The 21236-nt window shown below is 41.1% G+C and overlaps 1 protein-coding gene across 2 annotated transcripts; it reads right to left on the bottom strand.

Moving 5' to 3' along the window:
• Positions 1-248: 248 nt before the first annotated feature.
• Positions 249-21136, bottom strand: EIF3B (eukaryotic translation initiation factor 3 subunit B). Of its 2 annotated transcripts, none has more exons than XM_087730939.1 (19): positions 20470-21136; positions 14898-15090; positions 13444-13563; positions 13296-13353; positions 12502-12630; positions 11308-11465; positions 10295-10426; positions 10124-10190; positions 9508-9554; positions 8484-8694; positions 7834-7906; positions 7242-7364; positions 6675-6753; positions 5691-5829; positions 4903-5028; positions 4347-4424; positions 3759-3867; positions 3108-3225; positions 249-492 (listed from the first exon to the last, which is right to left on the bottom strand). In XM_087730939.1, exons 1-18 carry the CDS (start codon positions 20987-20989, stop codon positions 3122-3124), a joined length of 2466 nt encoding a protein of 821 aa, XP_087587065.1. In that variant the 5' UTR covers positions 20990-21136; the 3' UTR covers positions 249-492; positions 3108-3121. The 2 variants fall into 2 exon arrangements, with proteins under 2 accessions (XP_087587065.1, XP_087587066.1); XM_087730940.1 differs by having other exon boundaries at positions 3111-3225.
• Positions 21137-21236: the final 100 nt, after the last annotated feature.

The raw sequence follows: 21236 nt of genomic DNA, 5'->3' as shown, positions 1-21236 counted from the left end.
ATATAGCCCACTGTAGTGCTGCTTCAGCACACTAAAACATATCATACGAAAAATGGTTCTGTTGACTTTTCCCCAAACAAAATTAACACCTGTCCATGCACTCGGGACATAGAAAGAGTCCTGAAACAGAAACATCATGTGTGTGTGTAAGACAGAGGTTGATGACTCTCACCTCACTGGCAATAGTCAAAAACTGCCAGTTGGCAAGTACTATACGGGAGTCAGGAAGTAAATACTGGTAGTAGTGGATTTAAAAAGAAAAAAAAAATAATCAAACCCTAAAAAAAAAAAGAATAAAAATTTAAAAGCAGCGCCTTGCCAGTATCTCACTGCAGCAGGCAGCAAGATGTAAAGGCACTACAATGTGTCAGAATGGAGAAAATCTGGTGCATCCACCCTTCCAGAGTGCAAGAATATGGATTAAAAATTCCAAAGTTGATGTAGGCTTTCTGAAAACGAACGAACTTCTTTTCAGCACAAGATATGGTAGTGCTGCAGAAAAGGAAAAAAGAGGTGAGTTAGTTACTATGCTTTTATACAAACGGCTCAACCTCACCACAGATGCTAGCGGGTGAAAGGCTACATAAGCACGTGTTTCACCTGTTCTTAAACTTACATTTGTTTAAACCCGTACACTAAGCAGCTCCTCTCCCTCTTCCTTCCATAAAAGGATCTCTCATGTACAGGACACAGATAAGCCAGATCCAAACACATTCAAATATATCAAGGCTATTAATTTTTCTACAGGTGCAAGAGGTTTACTGCTCATATTTTCATAGAATCATAGAATGGTTTGGGTTGGAAGGACCTTAAAGACCATCTAGTTCCAACCCCCCTGTCATCAGCAGGGACACCTTCCACTAGACCAGGTTGCTCAAAGCCCCATCCAGCCTGGCTTTGAACACTTCCACGGGTGAGCATCCACAACTTCTCTGGTCAACCTGTTCCAGTGCCTCACCACCCTCACAGTGAAGAATTTCTTCCTTATATCTAATCTAAATTTACCCTCTTTCAGTTTAAAGCCATTACCCTTTGTCCTATCACTATGCTCCCGTGTAAAAAGTCCTTCTCCAGCTTTCTTGTAGGCCCCCTTCAGGTACTAGAAGGCTGCTGTAAAGTCTCCCCAGAGACGACTCTTCTCCAGGCTGAACAACCCCAACTCTCTCAGCCTGTCTCTTCATAGGAGAGGTGCACCAGTCCTCTGATCATCTTCATGGCCCTCCTCTGGGCTTCCTCCAACAGGTCCACGTCCTTCTTATGTTGGGGGCCCCAGAGCTGGATGCAGTACTCCAGGTGGGGTCTCACAAGGGTGGAGTAGAGGGGGAGAATCATCCCCCTTGACCTGCTGGTCATGCTTCTTTTGATGCAGCCCAGGATACAGTTGGCCAGGTCACGTCGAGCTTCCCATCAACCAACACCCCCAAGTCCTCCTCCTCAGGGCTGCTCTCTATTCATTCTCCACCCAGCCTGTATTTGTGCTTAGGACTGCCCTGACCCATGTGCAGGACCTTGCACTTGGCCTTGTTGAACTTCACGAGGTTCACACGGGCACACCTCTCAAGCCTGTCAAGGTCCCTCTGGATGGCATCCCTTCCCTCCAGCGTGTCGACCACACCACACAGCTTGGCGTCATTGGCAAACTTGCTGAGGGCGCGCTCAATCCCACTGTCCAGGACACTGACAAGGATGTTAAACAGCGCTGGTCTCGATACCGACCCCTGAGGAACGCCATTCATCACTGGTCTTCAATTGGACATCGAGCTGTTGACCACAACTCTTTCAGTGTGATCATCCAGATGATTCCTTATCCACTGAGTGGTCCATCCATCGAATCCATGTCTCTCCAATTTAGAGACAAGGGTGTCATGCAGGACAGTGTCAAATGCTTTGCACAAGTCCAGGTAGTCAGTTGCTCTCCTTATGCACCAGCCCTGTAACCCCGTCGGAGAAGGACACCAAATTTCTCAGGCACAATTTGCCCTTAGTGAAGCCATGCTGGCTGTCACCAATCACCTCCTTATTTTCCATATGCGTTAGCACAGTTGCCAGGAGGATCTGCTCCATGATCTTGCTGGGCACAGAGGTGAGACTGACCGGCCTGTAGTTCCCCTGGTCCTCCTTTTTTCCCTTTTTAAAAACGGGGGTTATGTTTCCCCTTTTCCAGTCAGAGGGAACTTCACCAAACTGTCATGACTTCTCAAATATGATGGGTAGTGGTTGAGCAACTTCATCCGCCAGTTCCCTCAGGACCCGTGGAACTTGAACTCCTTGGGTATCTGGAGGCTAAAGAGCTGTAGGGTGATTTACAACTGCAAAAGGCATACTTCCAGTCTCCCCTTCCTCCTCCTTAAGTGAAGTCCTAAACATGACAGAGCAGGAACCTATTCCAGGTTTTAAGTCCTATGTGAGTGCCTTCACTATCAAAATACCTTTTCCCTTCTCAATACAACAATGTCAAGCTTCCTACAACAGGGGCTGAAAGTAGCTTCTCTTTTCAACATATGAATTCACAAAAAGGAACTGGGAAAAGCACTGGATTAAATAAAAGATTTCAACAACAAGCAGTGACAGTCAGTACACAAGAATCTGCTACTACCTGAATTCTACCCAACATTTCTAGAAAGTGATAGCAGAGTTCTTGTGGATATTTAAACACCTACTCAAAGTTTTATCAGCCCACAGTCAACTTGCTGTATAATCTTTAGTACAGTATTTAAACTCTGTCCAGTCTTGAACTAACACGCAATTCTTCCAAAAGGCAAAATTTCTATCTCATACTAACTACAATTCCTCCTACTGACAGAACTTACAGATTCTGCAATATGCTGTGTTTAGAAGTTCACCTTGACTCTGTTGTGAGTTTGATTGCTGTAGCAGGACAGGACATACACATTATTCTGCTCAGTACAATTCAAATCTGACCATCTGTGATTACTTTTAAAAAACCCCTTTTGTCCCCTCTAGCCACAGTGAAAACCTAAACCAACTCAGAGAACAATACATTCACTCATGCAACAAACAGACCTAACTTTCTCAAGCAAAATATTGAATCTATAGCAATAGCTGACAGAAAAACTTTCTCTCTACTGAGAGGTACGTTATCTTACCACAGTTTTATTAATTACTCTGGTTCTGCAAGGGTAATAATTTCTTCATTGATAAAAAATTCAACAGTCTCCTCCTCCCAGTCATCGACATTGCTGTCCAGCTCATCTGTGTCTACCCCTGGAATGGAGAAAACATTAACACTGAATGCATCAAACAAAGCAGCAATGGAAAGATTTGATGCTCTTGGCAGAAACAGTCCTTAAACCAGCAGTGAAATAAGAGGTATTTGGTGCTTTAAATTACGACACCTACATGCTAAATTCATCAAATGACAACCAAGGCATTACTGTCTCCCACCACAGGGCTTTTGTGGATTTTCTGGTTAAATGCAATACCCAAATCTCTTCACAGTCTTATCCCAAGGTCAAGCCAATGCTTGCTTTAAAGAATAAAGTGGCGAGGTAAAACACAGATACCAAAATCTGACAGCTAGCAATATTTGAGCTTTCTCCCGTAAAAAACAGACAAACAAATCAACCTGTTGCAATTCAGGATAAAAAGTATAAATAACCTTCAGAGAACAAAGGACTAGCTTTGGCAGGAAATGGAGGGAAAGAAGAAGTGGATGAATCCCCAGAACAGGGTAGTTGTTTAGTAAGAAACAGCAGTTATCTAGCAGTGATTCTTTACAAGTACTATGTGCGGCTTACCTCCTCGAAGCTCTAAACGCTCATTCCTCTGCTCCATGTACAACTCTTGTGCCATCTTGCGGTACTTTCTGAACTCTTCCATCATTGTACGTCTCCTTTCCACTAGCTCCTACGGAGGCAGGAAAAGGTCGTTAAACCTCCCCAATAAATCAAATCCACATGCAATGCATTTGTTAGCAAGTCAAACTTTTTTCTCAGGAACATACTTTCTACTGACTTAAAAGAATGTAACCAAATCTTACATAATCAAAAAGCTGGTTTGGTGAGGTTTGTTTTTTTTTTTTAATTTAAAGAGCTTTTCTTTATTTAAAGACTGGCTAATGCAGCAACTCACTAAGAACCCCAAAATTTTACCACCTTTGCTTAATAAGGTAACACCAGTGCCTCTCCATATTCATTACTGTTTAACCTGACAGTTTAGTGGCAGCTGTCTGAGCTACCTATTGGAACTAACTCTAACCATCTGGATTCAAATCAACACAGGTGTTTGTTATACAAGAAATTTCATTTACATATCACCATTACAAAATAACTAAGGATAGGTTACAAGAGTTTCATCTACATTATTGTATTTCAGAAGTGTCTTGCCTTTGAAGCTTTGGACTGGCTCAGGCGATCCTTCTGCTCAAATATCTTGGAGTATTTCTTCAGGTCCTTCTTAATTTGCTGTAAAACAGGGAATTTTATTTCAACTAGGATATCAGACTAGCAATCACAACCATCATATTCTGTAAGAACTCCTTTGGTAGGCCTAACAGGCTACACATTTTTTAAAAACATCTCTCTTCTAGGCAATTTCCCTTTGTTCTTCCTGGCTTACAGATCATATAAATATTTCTGTCCACATGCAATTAGTGAAGTCTGGACAGCTAAACTCAATTTTGTTATTCTTTATACCCTTTGACTGTACTCTAACTGTAAGAACAACAGGTAGCCGTTTCTATTCTGAGCTTAAAGAACAGCTAATATTTACAGTCATTCCCAGAAGTGAGGTCCCCTACAGCAATATGTTTTTTCACAAACTCAGGGTGAAAGGCAGTTGCGTAACTCTAAGTTCAAGCCTCATCCTCAAGAAGAGGGAGTAAACTGAGTATGCTTATACACCAAATCAACGTCAGCAGAAAGAGTCAGTGGAATACACTACCTTTATCTGATCCTCACTGAGCAAGGTAGCTGGTCGTGGTCTCCAGAGAAGCTGACAGAACCTGTCTTTATTGTTTTTCTGAAGTAGACGGCCTTGGAAGGTCCATAACCAATAGGCATTGTCCACCTGAAAGAGCAGTGCACCATCTCAGCAAGATAAGCTATAACTTAACACTGTAGTCCTCACTCCACGTCTTAAGCGTCTTTTTTATAAGATCAGCACCATTAGTCAACAGAACCAGGGTGCTCTTTTTGTTAGTGCCTTCCTTGCATGAGTCAAATTCTTCAGCAAAATATTTGTTCCACTGAAGCTTGCAAGAAGTTACCTTCTGGATGATCACAGCAGTTTGAAACTAAGCCAGCCCTTCTATCATATTCTTAAGTCTCAGATTCTATACTTGTACAGGAGAGGATTACAGTGCAGTGGCTGGAACCATGCAAAAGTAATGACAAGTGCAATAAATCCTGCAGTTCTGTGTGGACCACAAGGAGATCAAGTTTCAAACCACTAAAGACATAATGAAAATTCAGAAAAAGTCAGTTTAGACTCATGAACTGCCCTTCCAGAACTTATTTTGGACAACTGGTGAAGCTAATGGCCTAAATAAAAACTCATGTTTTAACTGTTTTAACTGAAATTAACGTATAAAACTATGGTGCAGCTTTTAAGTCATATGACCAGTCACAGGTGTCCATTTTCTCTTCCTCACCAATCGCCCTTTCCAATACCTCTGGAAGAGAAAGGAGAGGGGGAAAGGAAAAAAAAAAAAAAAAGGCAAGCATTAGTACTTTGTGGCTCCACCAAGACACAGAAGTCACAATGTATCTGCCTGTAGGATCCCATTCCACATCTGAAGCTGTATAGTGTTCGGCAATATTCATCATGGTGCAATCAGATGTATCAACAAATGCTAAGGCACCGTTCATGCTGCGAAGACAAAACAAGACAGATCGTTTTACACACTAGTATAGCTTGTTTTTTTTAAAAAAAACATTTCACAAGCTGCATCTTTACAACTCCTCACTACAAAGATAAATTTTCACAGCAACCAAGAGACAGGCTCATACCAGTCTCTGTGGCTAGAAAGCAACGCGATGAATAAAAACAAAAATCCAAGTAAGAATGACACTTCTGTTTCTATGTGCAGTGACCCTTAACCCATTTTATTTCTGTTCTTAAAGTCACAGTGAAAACATACTATAAGGCAAGTTACAGCCAAAGTTTAACAACCTTATGCTTAGACATATTTAAAGTAGTGAAGACGAGATTAAAGAGAAAAACAGATTTCTAATATGAACAGCAGCGCTTGTCTGAAAGCATGTAAAGGTAAATACTACTCAACTGGTTAATAAAAATCACTTTCACTTGCTGTAACATGAAACTTTCTTGATAACTCTTTAACTAAACAGCTTTGTCATTAAGAGGTATGGCCCATGAGGAGGCACAAGGCTATGACAACAAATGCATTAAGAGCCACATGCGCAGTGCAAACGGGATTAGTTGAGAGTCAGTATTTAACTTCAACAGCTGAAAAGCGTTTCTACAGATCCACTTTTCTGTTGAAAAATGCATTCTTCATTTGATGTGGCAAAAATAGCAAGTTACAAAGGACTAACTAAATCATGAAATTGCATCTTTTCTTTTGCGAAGCTGTATCAGGATTGCACAGTAACGCAACATTCATGGAGATACCAAACACTTGTTCATGAGATACTCTAGCCTTTTTCCTCCTTAAAATGAATGTGGTGTTCAGTAACCTGCGCAATACTCACCTTCTGAGGCCAGCCAACACTACAAATTGCCCTTGAGGACTCCAGAATATCGTGTTTGCCTGCTGTTTGTCAAACGTTTCTGGAAAGAAACAAGACAAATTCAGAAAAAGATCTCAATCCAATGCCATCAATTAGCTTACAGTCAACTCCATCCATTCCTCAAAAGACATTTCTGAACTCTGCAAGCCTTAACAACAGCCCTTAGCTGTACACTTCTAAAAACAAAACGCAGTACCGCCAGAACATCCAAAGCTAGCAGAAGAAAGAGGAGATCAGAAGACCCCAACACCCAACTTGAGAATAAATTTTATCTAAAGTGAGCCAAGTCTGTGCTATTGCCTCACATGAACTTCCCAAGGCCACAAAATTATTCTGGCTTGTAGGCCTTTTATTACCAGACCCTGGACTGATTCAAAATGAAAACAGTTTAGCTGTCACCAGAAAGCTAGACATAGCACCTACTGACATACTATCCACCACGAACAGCCACAATTTTGAGTTTACTGCATCTATTGCCATGCAAAATGCTTAGTATCTGCACTTTTCACTTGTTTTTCAGTCACTTACTTATGAGTTCTATTTTCCCATTGTTTTTAACATGGTAAAAGGAAACTGAAATTCGTGGAGTTTCTCCATGCAACACAGCAAACTTGCTTCCATTTGGTTCCCAAGCAAAGGCTATAATGCTTTCTGTAACAAAGAAAAGGTGTCAAAACTCTGTCAAAAGGCAATACAAAGCTTTGATTTCAAGCAGTTACCAAAGAAAACCGAGATGCTGAATAGAAGGAACCCATCCATCAGTTAACAGACTTTGCCATATAGACTATCTTTTAAAACATGGGTTGATAAAGGAAATGCAGGGAGTTATAGGAAGTGTTTCAGTCAAACAATAGCTCTAAAGTCTCCTGTCTTCTACAAAATACACCCATATTATCAACCCTACCATCTTTATTAATAACAGATTTTCAGTTCTGTCATTTTTCAAGTCAGTCACAAGCATGAACAGCAACCAAAGTTTTGATTTCTCACTTTTACATGAGACGCCCTGCAACATGAATATTGTAGCTCCTATCAAAAGAATTAATTTCCTAATTATGTCACATGCAAATGTCTACTCAAAAAAGTTAAAGATGAAAAGTAAGGAAATACTTGGCATTACCTTTCATTTCCACCACATCCACTGGCACCTGTTTCTCTCTCATTCGGAATATTTCAAAGTTGGTCACTACTCCCTGTAAAGGCCAAGATCAGCTCATTATCCAGCACAGAGGCAGTAGAGCAAATAATTTTATTGCTAGGCATAGAAGGACAACTACGCAATTAGCCTGTCAGGATGCAGGATGAGAGACAGAGTCAAGATTTGTTTCTTTAATGAAAGCAGATAAATACAGTATACCTCATTACTGAACACATTCTAAATTTTTCTGTTCTGATAAAGAGTAACTGAAGAATTGTATAAAATCATTTGTTTCTTTTCAGGTTGTTATTAAATTTAATTAAGACAGCTAAACATATGGCACATTGTGCAGTAGGACCTATGTTCAACAACTGCTTAACAGTGAGTGGGAAGAGAGGTGAGGCATATAGCTCTCACCCAAGTCCAAGATGCCACTAAAGTCAAAGCAAATCTTGGATGCAAACATTACATACATTTTGCTCTCCACATGCCTCAAATTCAAATGGAAAATGAAAAATAGCTTTGACATCATATAATTTACATTGCCTATATTAAAAGACAGTACTTTAAGAAAATGAGGTGTCAGCACGAGATGGAACCAAATTTTATGAATATAATCAGAATCGACATACCTGTGTGCCTTTGGGAGTCCTGTCTACCTTCACACATAGGTAATCCCCGTTCTTCTGCCAGTGTAGTTTACAATCTACGACATTGAACAAATTCCGCACGCGAATTTCTTGTCTAGAAGGCAGCTGCATCAAAGTCACTCTTGCTGGGATGTCTTTGTCCTCAGGCACCCAGAAAGCAATTATGTTACCACCTGGAGACCATGAGAAGTCTCTACAGGAAGAAAGTTAAAAATATGCCATTTTAATTTTTAGTTAGAGATACTACAAGCAGAAACCATTTTCATCATTGTATCTGAATGTTGCAGACAAATATCAACCCTCAATAATAAAGACAAACACAGACAAGCAACTGAGGACAATAACCTAACACATATCATACCAAAACAGATTTTTGAACTGCTATTTAAACTTGCTATATGACCAGTGTTATCAAAACAGTACGTTTCACTAAAGAGTAGAGGTTACACCTAGTGTAACTGCCAAAGATCTAAGAAACAGGCTGATTAAACTAATGAGCAAAAAGCCCCTATTAAATTACACTGGAGACAATCTTCTTGCACCTGGATACACTTGATTTTCTTGTTGCTTTACAGAGAGGTACCCTCAAAAAACTCTCACGAGTGAGTGTCTATTGTGCAGACATGCACAAAACCAAACCCGTTCCTTGCCAACAGGCAGTATCCAGCACACTGTTTTAAGCCAGCACACAAATCTTGTTAGGGAGATATTCCCTAACAAATTGCATTCCAGTTTGGTTTTGTAGACAAGGAACAGGCCTCCCAAGCTAGACCCTGTATTAAGCAGTACAACAAAGAGGATTTCAAAGCATGCAAGGTGTCAACTGTGTACATCAATAAATGGTAAATTTTCCATTCCTTTTTGCCCATTTGTCTAATTTGACCACTTCAGCATATAAGGCCATTTGCTCTAGTCAGGTCTAAAGATTCCTCTCACCATAACAAAGCCCCAGACATAAAGATTCCAACTCAAGAGAGCAGTTATCTTTATAAAGGAATAGACTCACCTTATCCCATTGATTTTCAAGCTTTTTTTGTCCAACAAACCCATAGACTAAAAGAAGAGAAAGGTGTGAATTTTCAAGTTAGTAACATCCTTACATTTACACACACACCTTCTACTCTTATTATTACAGCATATAAACTAGGAAATTGAGTAGTTTTCAGAGATCCTCTATCCCTGTTTTTTATTATGAACATATGTATACCACAATTACAAATAAAATAAAAATTGCTGTACAGAATTAATGAGTACAGCAGCCTGAATTATAATGAAAAAGCAAAACAGACTAGATTAGGCTGCAATTTATAGTGCATTTTGGGTACTCTGGCACTCACCCACTACTGAGAGCTGGGAGACACCAAATAACCTTGATCCTATTGACTCTTGTAAGTAGTATATTGAGCTGTCTAGTCCTTCTGAAAGCGTGGTGTGAAATTTACTGTCAAACTCAGCTAAAGTTTTTCACCCAGGAAGGAACAAGATAAGAGCAAATGGATTTCTCCCCTTTTAAGCCCAGCTCTAGAGTGTAATATTAAAATGTATGCTTTAAAATAGATGCCATGGGAAAGACTGACATTGTAATGCAATAAGTGTTACGCAAAAAAAACCCAAGAACTTACAGGTGTTTCATAGATGCTGAGGGTATCTGAAGTCATTCGAGCAAAGAATTTACCATCATGACTCCACCTAAGCAAATAAAAGAAAAAAAGAATATTAGATAGGAACTACCTTTTTAATTAAACGAAGTTTGGGACTACTTCTCTCTGTTCTAATTTTGTTTCTCAACCTACTTAAAAATAGGCCAGTGAGCTGAGTTTTCACAGTGGAATCCTCGCTTCTTTTGCCCAGTCAGAATATCCCAGATGATAATAGCCTGAGGGTCATCCTGTGTGTCCATCAAAGGGCTGAAGGTCACTAAATACCTACAAAAGAAATAATCAATTTCACTATCGAAACTTCATCTAATATGTCAGTACCAGCAGGCTTTCATCCAAATAATATTTAAATACAATGCACTTTCAAACAGCAGTTTCTCTAATGGGATTTTTTTGAGGAGAGAAAAATAAGAACAGTATGATAAAGGGGGAGAAAGCTTCTAAGATGCAGTATTTCCCTGGCATCCTTCTGGCTCAAAAGACTCCAGATTTATGTGCAAGTCTTCCCAAATTGTGAGAGGGGAACTCACCAAATAGACTGTTACCTACTATATAGTTTTGCCACGAGAACATCAGTGGTTTCGAACCGAATATAAATCCATTGACCTTAGCCAACCTGAACTGTAGGTATGCTAGACTTCTCCATTTAAAGATGAATAATCTTTAATACAATAAACATAAAACCTAATTGCTTTCAAATACATTACTTGAAAACTAGCAAAACAAGATACATTTCAGTCCTGAAATTTTAGCCTTCTCTAAAGAGCTCTTTAACATTAAAGAAAGCTTAAGGAATTCATTTCAGGACTACCAGAGAACCAGAAATCTAACACTACAGACATCCCATCCAACTAAGGAGGAAAAAGTACGGCCTTCTCCCCTGGGATCATAATGTCTTTGAGGAAACTTGACAGCTCGGTTTTGCAGACCAATTATTCCGGATTATGTTAAGAATCTTTCCTGAAGTCAAAGAAAAGTCAGGCAGAGTTTCACTCGTTCTAAGAAGGATTTATGCATGAAAAGCAGTACTTCCAAAGGCAAAGGAGAATGGAAGACCCCAACCACATGAGATTTGAAAGTACAGCAGCCAGAACGTGTGCGCTTCATGCTTTTGATCCCTTAGCCCAAACCAATGTCATACTCCATACCTTTCACAGGGCGAGAAGTCAATAAGCTGCACTCCCTGGTGACTAAACCTTTGAATCTGCTTGAACTTCTCTCCACCCCAAAGTGCAATGCCTCTCTGGTGGAACGTAGCCAAGTAGGTACCCTTTGGGGACCAACGCACATAGGTTTCTGTCCACCGCTGGATTTGAAAAAAAAAAAAAAAAAGAATACGCAAAGGTTTAATTTCATGCTGGATTCCTAAAGAGAAAAGAACTAGCGTGGCTTGTAGCATTGCATTTTGCAAATCCATTTACTAAGTGAAGATCTCAGAATTAGTGATACCTTGGACTAGTTGTGGAGTTTAATTTCATGCACATAATGCACAGTACTTATTCTTCAGGTTGAAAACTGTCAGTTGAGACCTTTTCAACTTACTGATCACCAAAAATATTTTCCAGGTACAGTGACAACCTTTGTATAGTAACAATTAAACCCACCTAACAGGTTTGGGTTTCCTTGTTGTCTTTCAGCCCTGGTAAGAACATACTCTTCTCAGAAGTAAGGCTAAGTATTTCAAATTTCTTAACAAAAATACAGCTCTTGACCTTCAGCTAAGTTAGGGAGGTTTCAGCAACACAGACCATGGCCAGTGACCATGGTGATGAGAAAAATTACTCATCATCCCAGAGCCAACTTCTTTCTACTGTAGTGCATAATGGTTATTAAAGAAAATGCTTCTGGGTACCAACAGTTCTCAGCAAGTCAACTGCCTGCAGCAGACAGGCACGCTAACTCTCCCTTTTATATGCTATTACCAAACCAGCTATTCCTCTTTAGCACCTCTGCGGTCAGCAAAAAAGCAAAAAGTGATCAGAAGCAGCATACTTAAGCACATACTCAGCTCTAATGAATAGTACTCCTCAAACTCTGACTTTGCATTTTCAGGTCTTTCTGAATCACCTAGAATATACAGATGAAGGAAACTAAGAGGCATTGTGGACCAGTTAAAAAAAAAAAAAAAGACCACAAACAAGTTAACTCCACATTTGTTTTACCTAAGCAGTTACGTAATTCTAAAGGATGTAATTTCACCACTCGTCTTCAAAAGGAAGAAAAAAAGTATTTCAGTAATGGGGAAAAAAAATCTTAAAAAAAAAAAAGAAAAACCTGAAATGTCATAAAACGAATGAGACTGACAGTGTAGCTGCAATGTACAGCACTTCCAGGACACTCACTGCTCTGTCCTCGATTTGAACAGGTTCCTTGATATCATTCCAAAAAATGGAGGTCCGGTCTCCTGACTCAAAAATCACACTGTACTGATCCCTACAATCAGGATCTTCCAACCAGTATCGGAGATTCCCCTAAGAAGAACAGAAGCAAAAATATTATTAGTGAGTCAAAGGCTAAGACGACAAGTTCCCCAAATTAACACCTGCCTAGCAGATGCAAGTCGGTCTTACACAGAGTGTCCAACTTTGGAGTCTTACCATTGCAAACAAGTTTTTAAAGTGAAATTAAATAATTCAAACTACTGGTTGCTGGAGGCTAAGAGAACAGATCATAAAAAGGTGGACCTTCAAGGTGGTCTGATGATGTTTAACATTTCTAGCCTAAAATAACTTAGGGGGTTTTTTTTGGTGTTTTGTTTTGTTTTGTTTTTTTTTTTTAAGAACTATCCCTTCCTCCACAGGCCTTTATACAAAGCTAGTGGTAACAAACATAGAAGTTCACCTCAAACATTTAAAATATAATAAGATACTTTCAAAATTCTATTTTTAAATTACTTGTGCAAAATCATTATTTACTCTTAAGTTTTACCCTATCTGGAACTACTAAGCAGAAACACTAAATTCTTCCTGTCACTTCATGACAGTGAGAACGAAGGCTCGGGAGCACTTGATCACTACTGCTACTTATAACACCACAATTAACACATTGTTTCTATTTTCATATGAACACTCCAGCAATGAAGTAACCACTTCATATTATGGTGAATATTCCTTCCACTTTTCCAAAAAATACTTACCAAATCCTTAAATGGCTGTTTCTCAGGGATTTCCCATTCATCACTGATTGTCATGTACCTGAAAGAGCAATTTGATTTGTTACACTCCATGCAGGCACTCTTGATTAGAATCCCAAAATCTACAGATATACACGATAGCTGCACTCACTTATCAAAGTCTGTGAAAAGGTTGACTCTGAAAGTGTGCTGTTTATCCAGTTTGTATCCATCTGCATTCTTCACAGCATCCACTGCATGAGATGGAGACATGTACTCCAGAAAGATGTACCTACAGTGAAGGACAACAAAAGTAGGAAGTCATTGTTGACTATGTAACAAGCCCGTAATAAAAAAGAAATTAAATAAATAAATAAAATAAAAAGAAACAATGGGGATGAACTAAGAACTCAGTACAGAGCATCCACAAAATAACTTCTTGTCTCGTCCCTAACCAATTAGGGTAAAAAGCAGTTAATCTCTGTTTTGGCCATGGGCACATAGGCACTTTTTAGCTGTATGGGCTTGACCTGAATTCAGCTGATATTCTTTCTGTAAACGGGCTAGACTAAGCGATGAATGCAAGTTCAATGCAACACAGAACAACAATGAGAGCTAGTAATAGGCTGGTTAAGCATGCAGCTCTTTACAGCTGAATGACAGATCGTGTTTAGAAATTGTAAATCTTGCTGTCATAGGCATCTTGAAGCACCATTCTTGTTTTTCAATTACACTGAATATAATTCAGCTTCCTTCTTGCCACTAATACAATCTAGCTTGTAGCCCAGCAGACTTAAAATTGACAGTATACTGAAGACTGTCAGACACTGCCTCAAAGAGAGGCATGAACACAGAAAGAATAATTTTCTCGTGCTTCTCACGCTGACCTTATAGAACCAGCAACCCCTCCACTCCAGCAAACCCACTTTTTTTATGCTTTCTAAACTATGGACTCCCCCCAAACTCACGAATATATGCTACTCCAACTGCAGTAACAAGACTCAATAAAACCTCATATTTATCAGATTGATTTTTGCCTGGTTTCTTTCCCTAAAACTTTCTTTCCCTTGCCCTCTCCCTTTGGGCTTGATCATTTCTGGTTAGCTTTCTTCTCAATTTCAGATGCTGCAATTAACCAGGAACAAGAATTCGAAGTTGGCAAAGGGTAAAAGGGTCCTGGGAAGGGCTCGCTGAACTTAAGGAAGTTGGAGTCACTAATGTAAGACAGAGACAGAATATCGATATTCCATTTTGCAATAAACAGTACATCCACTGCTACTAAGTTTTTAACTAAAATGGAACTTTAACCTGTTTATTAGCCATGGCAGAAAATTAACAAAAATCCTCATTTGGTACTGCACAGAAAATTGTCTTCCAAACTGTTTCCATAATTAATCCCCCCACACACTGTAGCTTAATGAGCTATTAAGCTTCTCAGCTCCCTCAGGAACTTCTGTTTGTCACTGAGACTAGATGTCAGGATTGTACAGACTAAGGTAGAAGAAAGTGATGAGCGTGACTATGAGGTCACCATAAAAACTGGCCATAAAGTATTGACGCTAATAATCCAGGGTAGGTCACAGCAGTGTTTCAATCCTATTTCCAGCAGGAGTGATCATGACTTACCCTTTTGTCTTCCCATCTGCTTCTGGATAGAATTCATTGATAATTTTACCAAACTTGGAAAATATTTTGTGGATAACATTCTTCAGTTTCTCAAGTCGGTCTGGTCCAACCTGGGGAACATTATCCACGACGATTACCGAGTCAATTCCATCTGCTTCCTGTGGCCGATCTTTCAGCACATCACCAAGTAATTCTGCAAAGAAAAAGCATACAAGAAACTAAGGCACCAGTCTACATCATTAAGGAGGAAGACAGAAAGATGAAAAGAATAGCGATAGTAAGAGAACAGGAAGACTTCAAATTTCAGGAAATTTCAAGAATCATTTAAGAAACTTGGTAGTGAATGAACATTCTATCAGAGAACAACTGAAGTGAATACACAACAGTCCAACAGTACTTCCTTGCTAAGAGGCATGATTACACAGTTTCTTGACAAACTTCAAGCAGCTAACTCTTAAAGTCTTTCTTAAAGAAATACCTTACATTGAGGATGTCAACACTTGCACTATCAGTTTGTTTCAGGAGTTGGAACTGCCCCACGACATCCTCAAAATTGACGAGAAAACAGATAACTAAGATTTAATACCCAAGCTCTGACTAGTAGCCTTGCTGAAATTATAACCGGATTACTTTGATAAGAAGAAATGTAACATGTACCTCCCTCCTAAATCATATGAGTTTTAGCATAATTCAAAACACTCTGCTGTACTGGCAGCTCTGCATGTCTTAGCATCACTATAATTATGTTTGAGAACTCACACTCCATCTAAACCTTTAATTAAACACAAAAATGAAGGTCTAAGACAAGACATTTAAAGCCATATTTAAGCATGCAGCAAGTGAAGACAAGCACACACCTTTTCATACTCTGGATATTCTTCAACCATACTAATTCCCCTTTCCTATATCATCTTAAAAATTTTGAGAGTACTTGCTGGTGGGATGGTTTGTTCAGTCACTGCACTGTCAGCTTCTTTCTACTGGGAAGAGATTGCTTACAATATTGTTGGAGTTTCTCTTACACAGAAGAGAGAACATTCAGAACGACCGTAACTCTGCAGCAGCGGCTTGCATACTGCGCACTGGGATAAAAACAGTTAAAAGGTACAAAGTACAGCTATAAGTTGTGCACAAAATCAGGAGCTTCAACAACAATGCTGCATTACTTTTATGTGGTAGGCTTCTAAACATGCATTCTGTAGAGTTCTAGAAATACCTCAATTTGATCTATTCCTCAAGTCAATTCTATTAAGATTGTTCTGTATCCATCAACTAAATCCTGCTAGTAAGGTACAAATTTAAACACACTTCTCAAACTAACTTTACCTAACTGCAGAAACGCACTGACCTGTAGATCCAAGAAGAGTCAGAAAAATTACACCAATGATTCAGTCCTCAATGGATTGAACTAGAATCACTAAAGAGAAGGATATCCAAACCAACTCTCAAATAACTTTAACCTAAGGTTATTTTTAAACCTTTCCAGGAACAAAATCCCACACCATCCCTAGCAATCCTGTGCAAACATACACTTTAATTCTTGTCTAGAATACTGACCGTTTCACAATCGGTCATGCCCCGCAACTTGATTGCATTATTGTATTCTAAAGAAACATCAGTTAGAAGTGGCAATTATTTCTGTTTATTGACATTTTTAGTTTTATGTTCCTAAATGGGCCAGAATAGACATTCTGCTCACAAAAAAGCGCCAAATGTACTGAACTGAGTGGCAAAGTTTCACACGTGCCATATAAACAGGAAAAATATACATGCATATCTGCAGTAAGTTTTAAGCTAATGTGCACTATAAAATGCAAGACTAGACAGACAATAAGTGCATGACACTAAACTTCTGAATTAGCATTATAGATAAAATTTGGAGAGTCAGACTGTATACAGTATTCACAGATTAGGGGAAAAAGAATCCAAACACATATAGGAACATTTAAAATATGAGAACAAACAAAGAAAAGTGTTAGATATGTTGAAATTTTGAAGAAACTTTTACACAATTTTTCTGGTTTTGGAATTCTAGAAATTATTCTGCCCAGAAACAGCACTGCAAAGATCTCTAGCAGTGAAGAAATATACTTACTTTGAATTTCAAGCTACTAGAAAATCTTGGCCTTCTATAACTTTAAGCTTCAACAGGTTATTACATCTAAGCTTTCCATTAATTTGGGGCAATATGCTTCACAAAAGTTTATGCATAAACAGATGCTATCACCACCAAGGTTACATAGTACTCACAGAATGTTGTTGTTTGTAGTATTTATTACTCAAAGATGCTCTCCATGTGCATATAGGAACTACAAATTAAAAGTTAAAAGATGCTAACTTGTATAATAAAAACAAAACCACAGAAATTGTGAAAACCTACTATTAATGGTAGCAACCAAAGAAAGCTGAAGAGGTCAGAGGAATAATCTTCCATGTTATGTCATTTTACTTACTCCGCACACTTCAGATTATACCCACAAGCTTCTCCCATTTATAGCAACTATTTACTAGTTTGTAGCAACTATTCAAAAATGGCTAAAACCACATTTACACTTCAGAGCAAGCCAAATATTCAGTGAACAGTGTACAACACCAAGATTAGTGAAAAGCAGAAGAACTTGGTAGAAATGAATGTTTAAGTAAGTTAGAAGAGCCTTAGTGGAGAGCAGCAGACTGAAAATTGGGAAAAGAAAAAGTCAAGCACAGGAAAAGTTGATAAAGAAACAGAGTTAAGAACAGAGATTCTGATAACACAAAACCATACAGATCACTGAAAAAACCTGACAGGAAGATAGAGGCACCAGTCCCAACAAGCACTATCACAGATGATGACAACTTTAAGAGCACTATCTGGAACAAACAGTAAGCAAAGAAGTAGAAGGAAAATGGAACATACAGCAAAAACCTGACTTCTTTCAAAAGTACAGCAGTGGCTATCGGGAATCACTCCATAGACAGCATTCTACCACACAGACTAAAAGTGCTTTAAGTTACTACCAAAGGTATTTTGGACCACCTTCCCCTCCTTCTTTAACTTTTTGCTACAAAGTTGAAAGCTGACTCAAACTGCTACAGATCCAGAAGAGCAGAACACAGATGACTGCTGCAAGTTAACTTCCTAGCATATACAGGATCTTAAGATATGCTTGCAGGAGTAAGCCATTCTCCAGGTAGCTGACAATACACTGAAGTTGCAGATAGGTAATCACTTGCCTAGGATTCAGGACACACACTGCGAAGTGTCTGCTATGCCTACAAAAATTGTAAGGATTGAAAGGAGGAATTTAAAAATCTGATGTTACAGTAAAAAAAACATGTAAAATTCTTATTTACACTATAATCCCATATCTTAGATTTTCCCTGCATATAAAATGAAAGCACATCCCACAAGGACATTTCCACAGAAGCCTACAATAAAAACAAAACCACAAAATAATACAAAAGAGTAATTTTTTAGGCTCTGTTAGTCATTTTTACATAACCACTTCTCAGAAAAGACTTTGTAGGCCTACAGACAAACCAAGGAATGCATATTTAGATTCATGTGCAAGAATACAATACCCTGTATTGAATCAAAACTGTAACAGACTAAAGACAAATACCTACACTGTACCCTTCCTCTACCTTAATTCAAAATTGTGAACAAAGGAATCTTCAAAGGGTAAGCAGCTGGTTTAGCCAGCTCTTATTCCACTCACAAGAAAAGCGGGGTGTGGTGAGTACACAGCTATCTTCGGCGGGCAGTATTTTAAGGACCACTATCATTATCTGAACTAAAGCTTCTTTGCACCTAAGTGGTTATCTGACACATCCCTTCTCCTGCTTGAACCTGGATCAGCTGTGCTGCCATGCCAACACCATTCTGGAACAAAAAGCTGAAGTAATGCATCTGAGATGGTCTGATCCTAAAGCTAGTCGAGCTCAAAGGTGTTCCTAAAGATGTAATGTTATCATAAGCATTGAAATAGCCTTGGCTCAGTGACACTGATGGACTGCCTTTCTCCCTGGGGAGTCATCAGGATAAGGGGAAAGGAATAAGGAAGCTCAAGAAGTAACACACTTGGAAAGCCAGACCAGCAAGAGTGACTAAACTTAAACACTGTAATTCAGACACTAACACTGTATTATTCATACAGCTGAGAAGTTAACCAAATTAATCCTTAACAATAAAATAGGTGAGGATGCAAAATATGCATAGTTTCTGAACAGACAGAAATGAACATAATAGTACTAGATGTAGACAAAGCGTACCACACAAACACTTAACTAGACAAAAAGAGTCCAACTATATGCTTGCAGACAACTTTGCCAAGGTCTCTTTAAGAAACAAATGTACAAGTTCAAAGAGCTATACAGACTGCTAAATTGAGAATAGCAAAGACCTTCTTAATCTAAGATATTTTTCTGCCATTTTATTAAGCTAAACACAGGACCAGAACAGTGGAAGGCACATATACCACCTGTATTCCACTGCCAATTGAAATAACAGACCGACTTACAATCACATGCTTTAAGAAACACTTTTCCAGTTCTGATACGTGTAACATAAGACCCATGTAGGATATACGTATACAAGACCCTACAACAGCACATACGCTAGAACAAGTATTGGCAAAATAAGTACTTTTGCTATTCTGAGAACTGAGATGATTTCTCTAGAAAGATTTATCTGAAAAATATTAAAATATATTTCTAACTCCTGTATGCCAAAACTAGGTATTGCCATAACTATCGGTGCAGTTACACAATAGCTTAGCCATTTTGACAGTCAATATCCAATCCTTTTAAAAGGGCCTCAGTTTGAATTTTCAACTGCCAGAAATAATTTTTCCATATTTTCTTGTCACAAAGTATCTATGTCACATCTTCGTGAGCAGTAACTCTTCTCAAACCCATACTATTTATCGATAGATTTCACTCTGGATGTGTGGAAAAAATAGAAGGATGAAATCCAGTTTGTAAACATCTGGTCAACGATTTAAAACTTCTGTTTTTATAGTTGAGTTTAACCGATGGAGGCAAACGGAAAGCGCACAAGTTGAGTATTCTATTTTGTGAGGGTAGCCCACAGACCGATACCTGAAGTTTAATCGTAAATTAAAGAGCAGCAGCAGCACACGTTACTGCACGGTGCACAGACACACCAGAAGGCGGCTCATTTAAGAAACACTGCTGGGATGAAGACGTGTACTTCGTATTACGAGCAGCCCGCTACCACGCCGCCGCACACGGGGGAAGAGCCGGCCGCCAGGCCCAGGGGGACGCGGGAAAGCGGAGCGTTTCCCAGCAGAGGCCCGGCTCCCCACGCACTCTCCCGGGATGGCGCGGTCGGGCACCGCTCGCACACAGGGCAGCCCCACGGCCACGGGCGCGGCGGGCCGTGCGGCACCCGCCGGCTCGGCCCGGAGCAGCCGCGGCCTCCCCAGCGCTCCGTGGCGGCGGGCAGAGCCGGGGCCCACCGCCGGAGCTCTCCCGCCTCCCCGCGGCCCCTCCCTTCCCCTCACGGCCGGCCTGACCAGGCCCAGGCGCCGGCCGCCCTCCCACCAGCGCCGCCGCCCGCTCCAGCCCGCACCTTCGTCGCTGATGTCGTCCACGAAGTCCTCGGGGTCGCTGAAGGAAATCTCGTCCTCGGGCTCGACGGGGGCGGCGGGCGCGGCCTCCCCATCCTCCTGCGCCGCGCCGGGCTCGGCCGGCGGCTCGGCCTCCGCCGGCGGCTCGGTCTTGGCCTCCGCCGCTGGCTCGGCCTCGGGCTCGGCCCCGGCCGGCGGCTCGGCCTCGGGCTCCGCCTCCGCCTTCTCGGGACTTTCGCGGCCGGACGGCGGCTGAGGCGAGGAGGGCTGAGGCGGCGGCGGCTGCTCGGGCTCGGCGGCTGCGGCGGGCTCCTCGGCGGCGGGCGGCGGCGGCTCGGGGGGCCCCGGCGGCGCCTCAGACTCGCCTTCGTCTCCCTGCCCCTCTCCCTCCTCCTCCTGCTGCTGCTGCTGCGGCGGCGGCTCCGCCGGCGGCGGGGACCCGTCCGTCTGCTCGGGCTCCTCGCCGGGCCGCGGGGCGTCGGGCGGCGCGGCGGCCGCCGGGCTCTCCTCGGTGTCCTGCATGGGGGCGGGGGTCGGTGCGGGGCCGGGCCGGCCGCGCGCTCCCAGCTCGAGCGCGACGGGGAAAGGAGCGGGGGAGGGGCGGGGAGGCTCCTACGGCCGGGCCATGTGCGCCAGGCCCGGCGGGCCTCGCGCGGCGGCGCCTACCAACGGGCGGGGGGGGGGGAATCCCTGCCCCGCCGCGGCTTCTGTCCACCGCCGCCTTCTCCCCGCTCCGCTCAGAGGCGGCCGTCGTCTCCTTCGCGGCCCA

The sequence above is a fragment of the Nipponia nippon genome, unplaced genomic scaffold (assembly GCF_047370975.1).
Source record: "Nipponia nippon isolate SJK-2023a ecotype South Korea unplaced genomic scaffold, ASM4737097v1 scaffold_5, whole genome shotgun sequence".
Classification (NCBI taxonomy): Eukaryota; Metazoa; Chordata; class Aves; order Pelecaniformes; family Threskiornithidae; genus Nipponia; species Nipponia nippon.
Note: the sequence above shows the minus strand (reverse complement) of the source record. Positions and strands in the feature narration are given on the sequence as shown.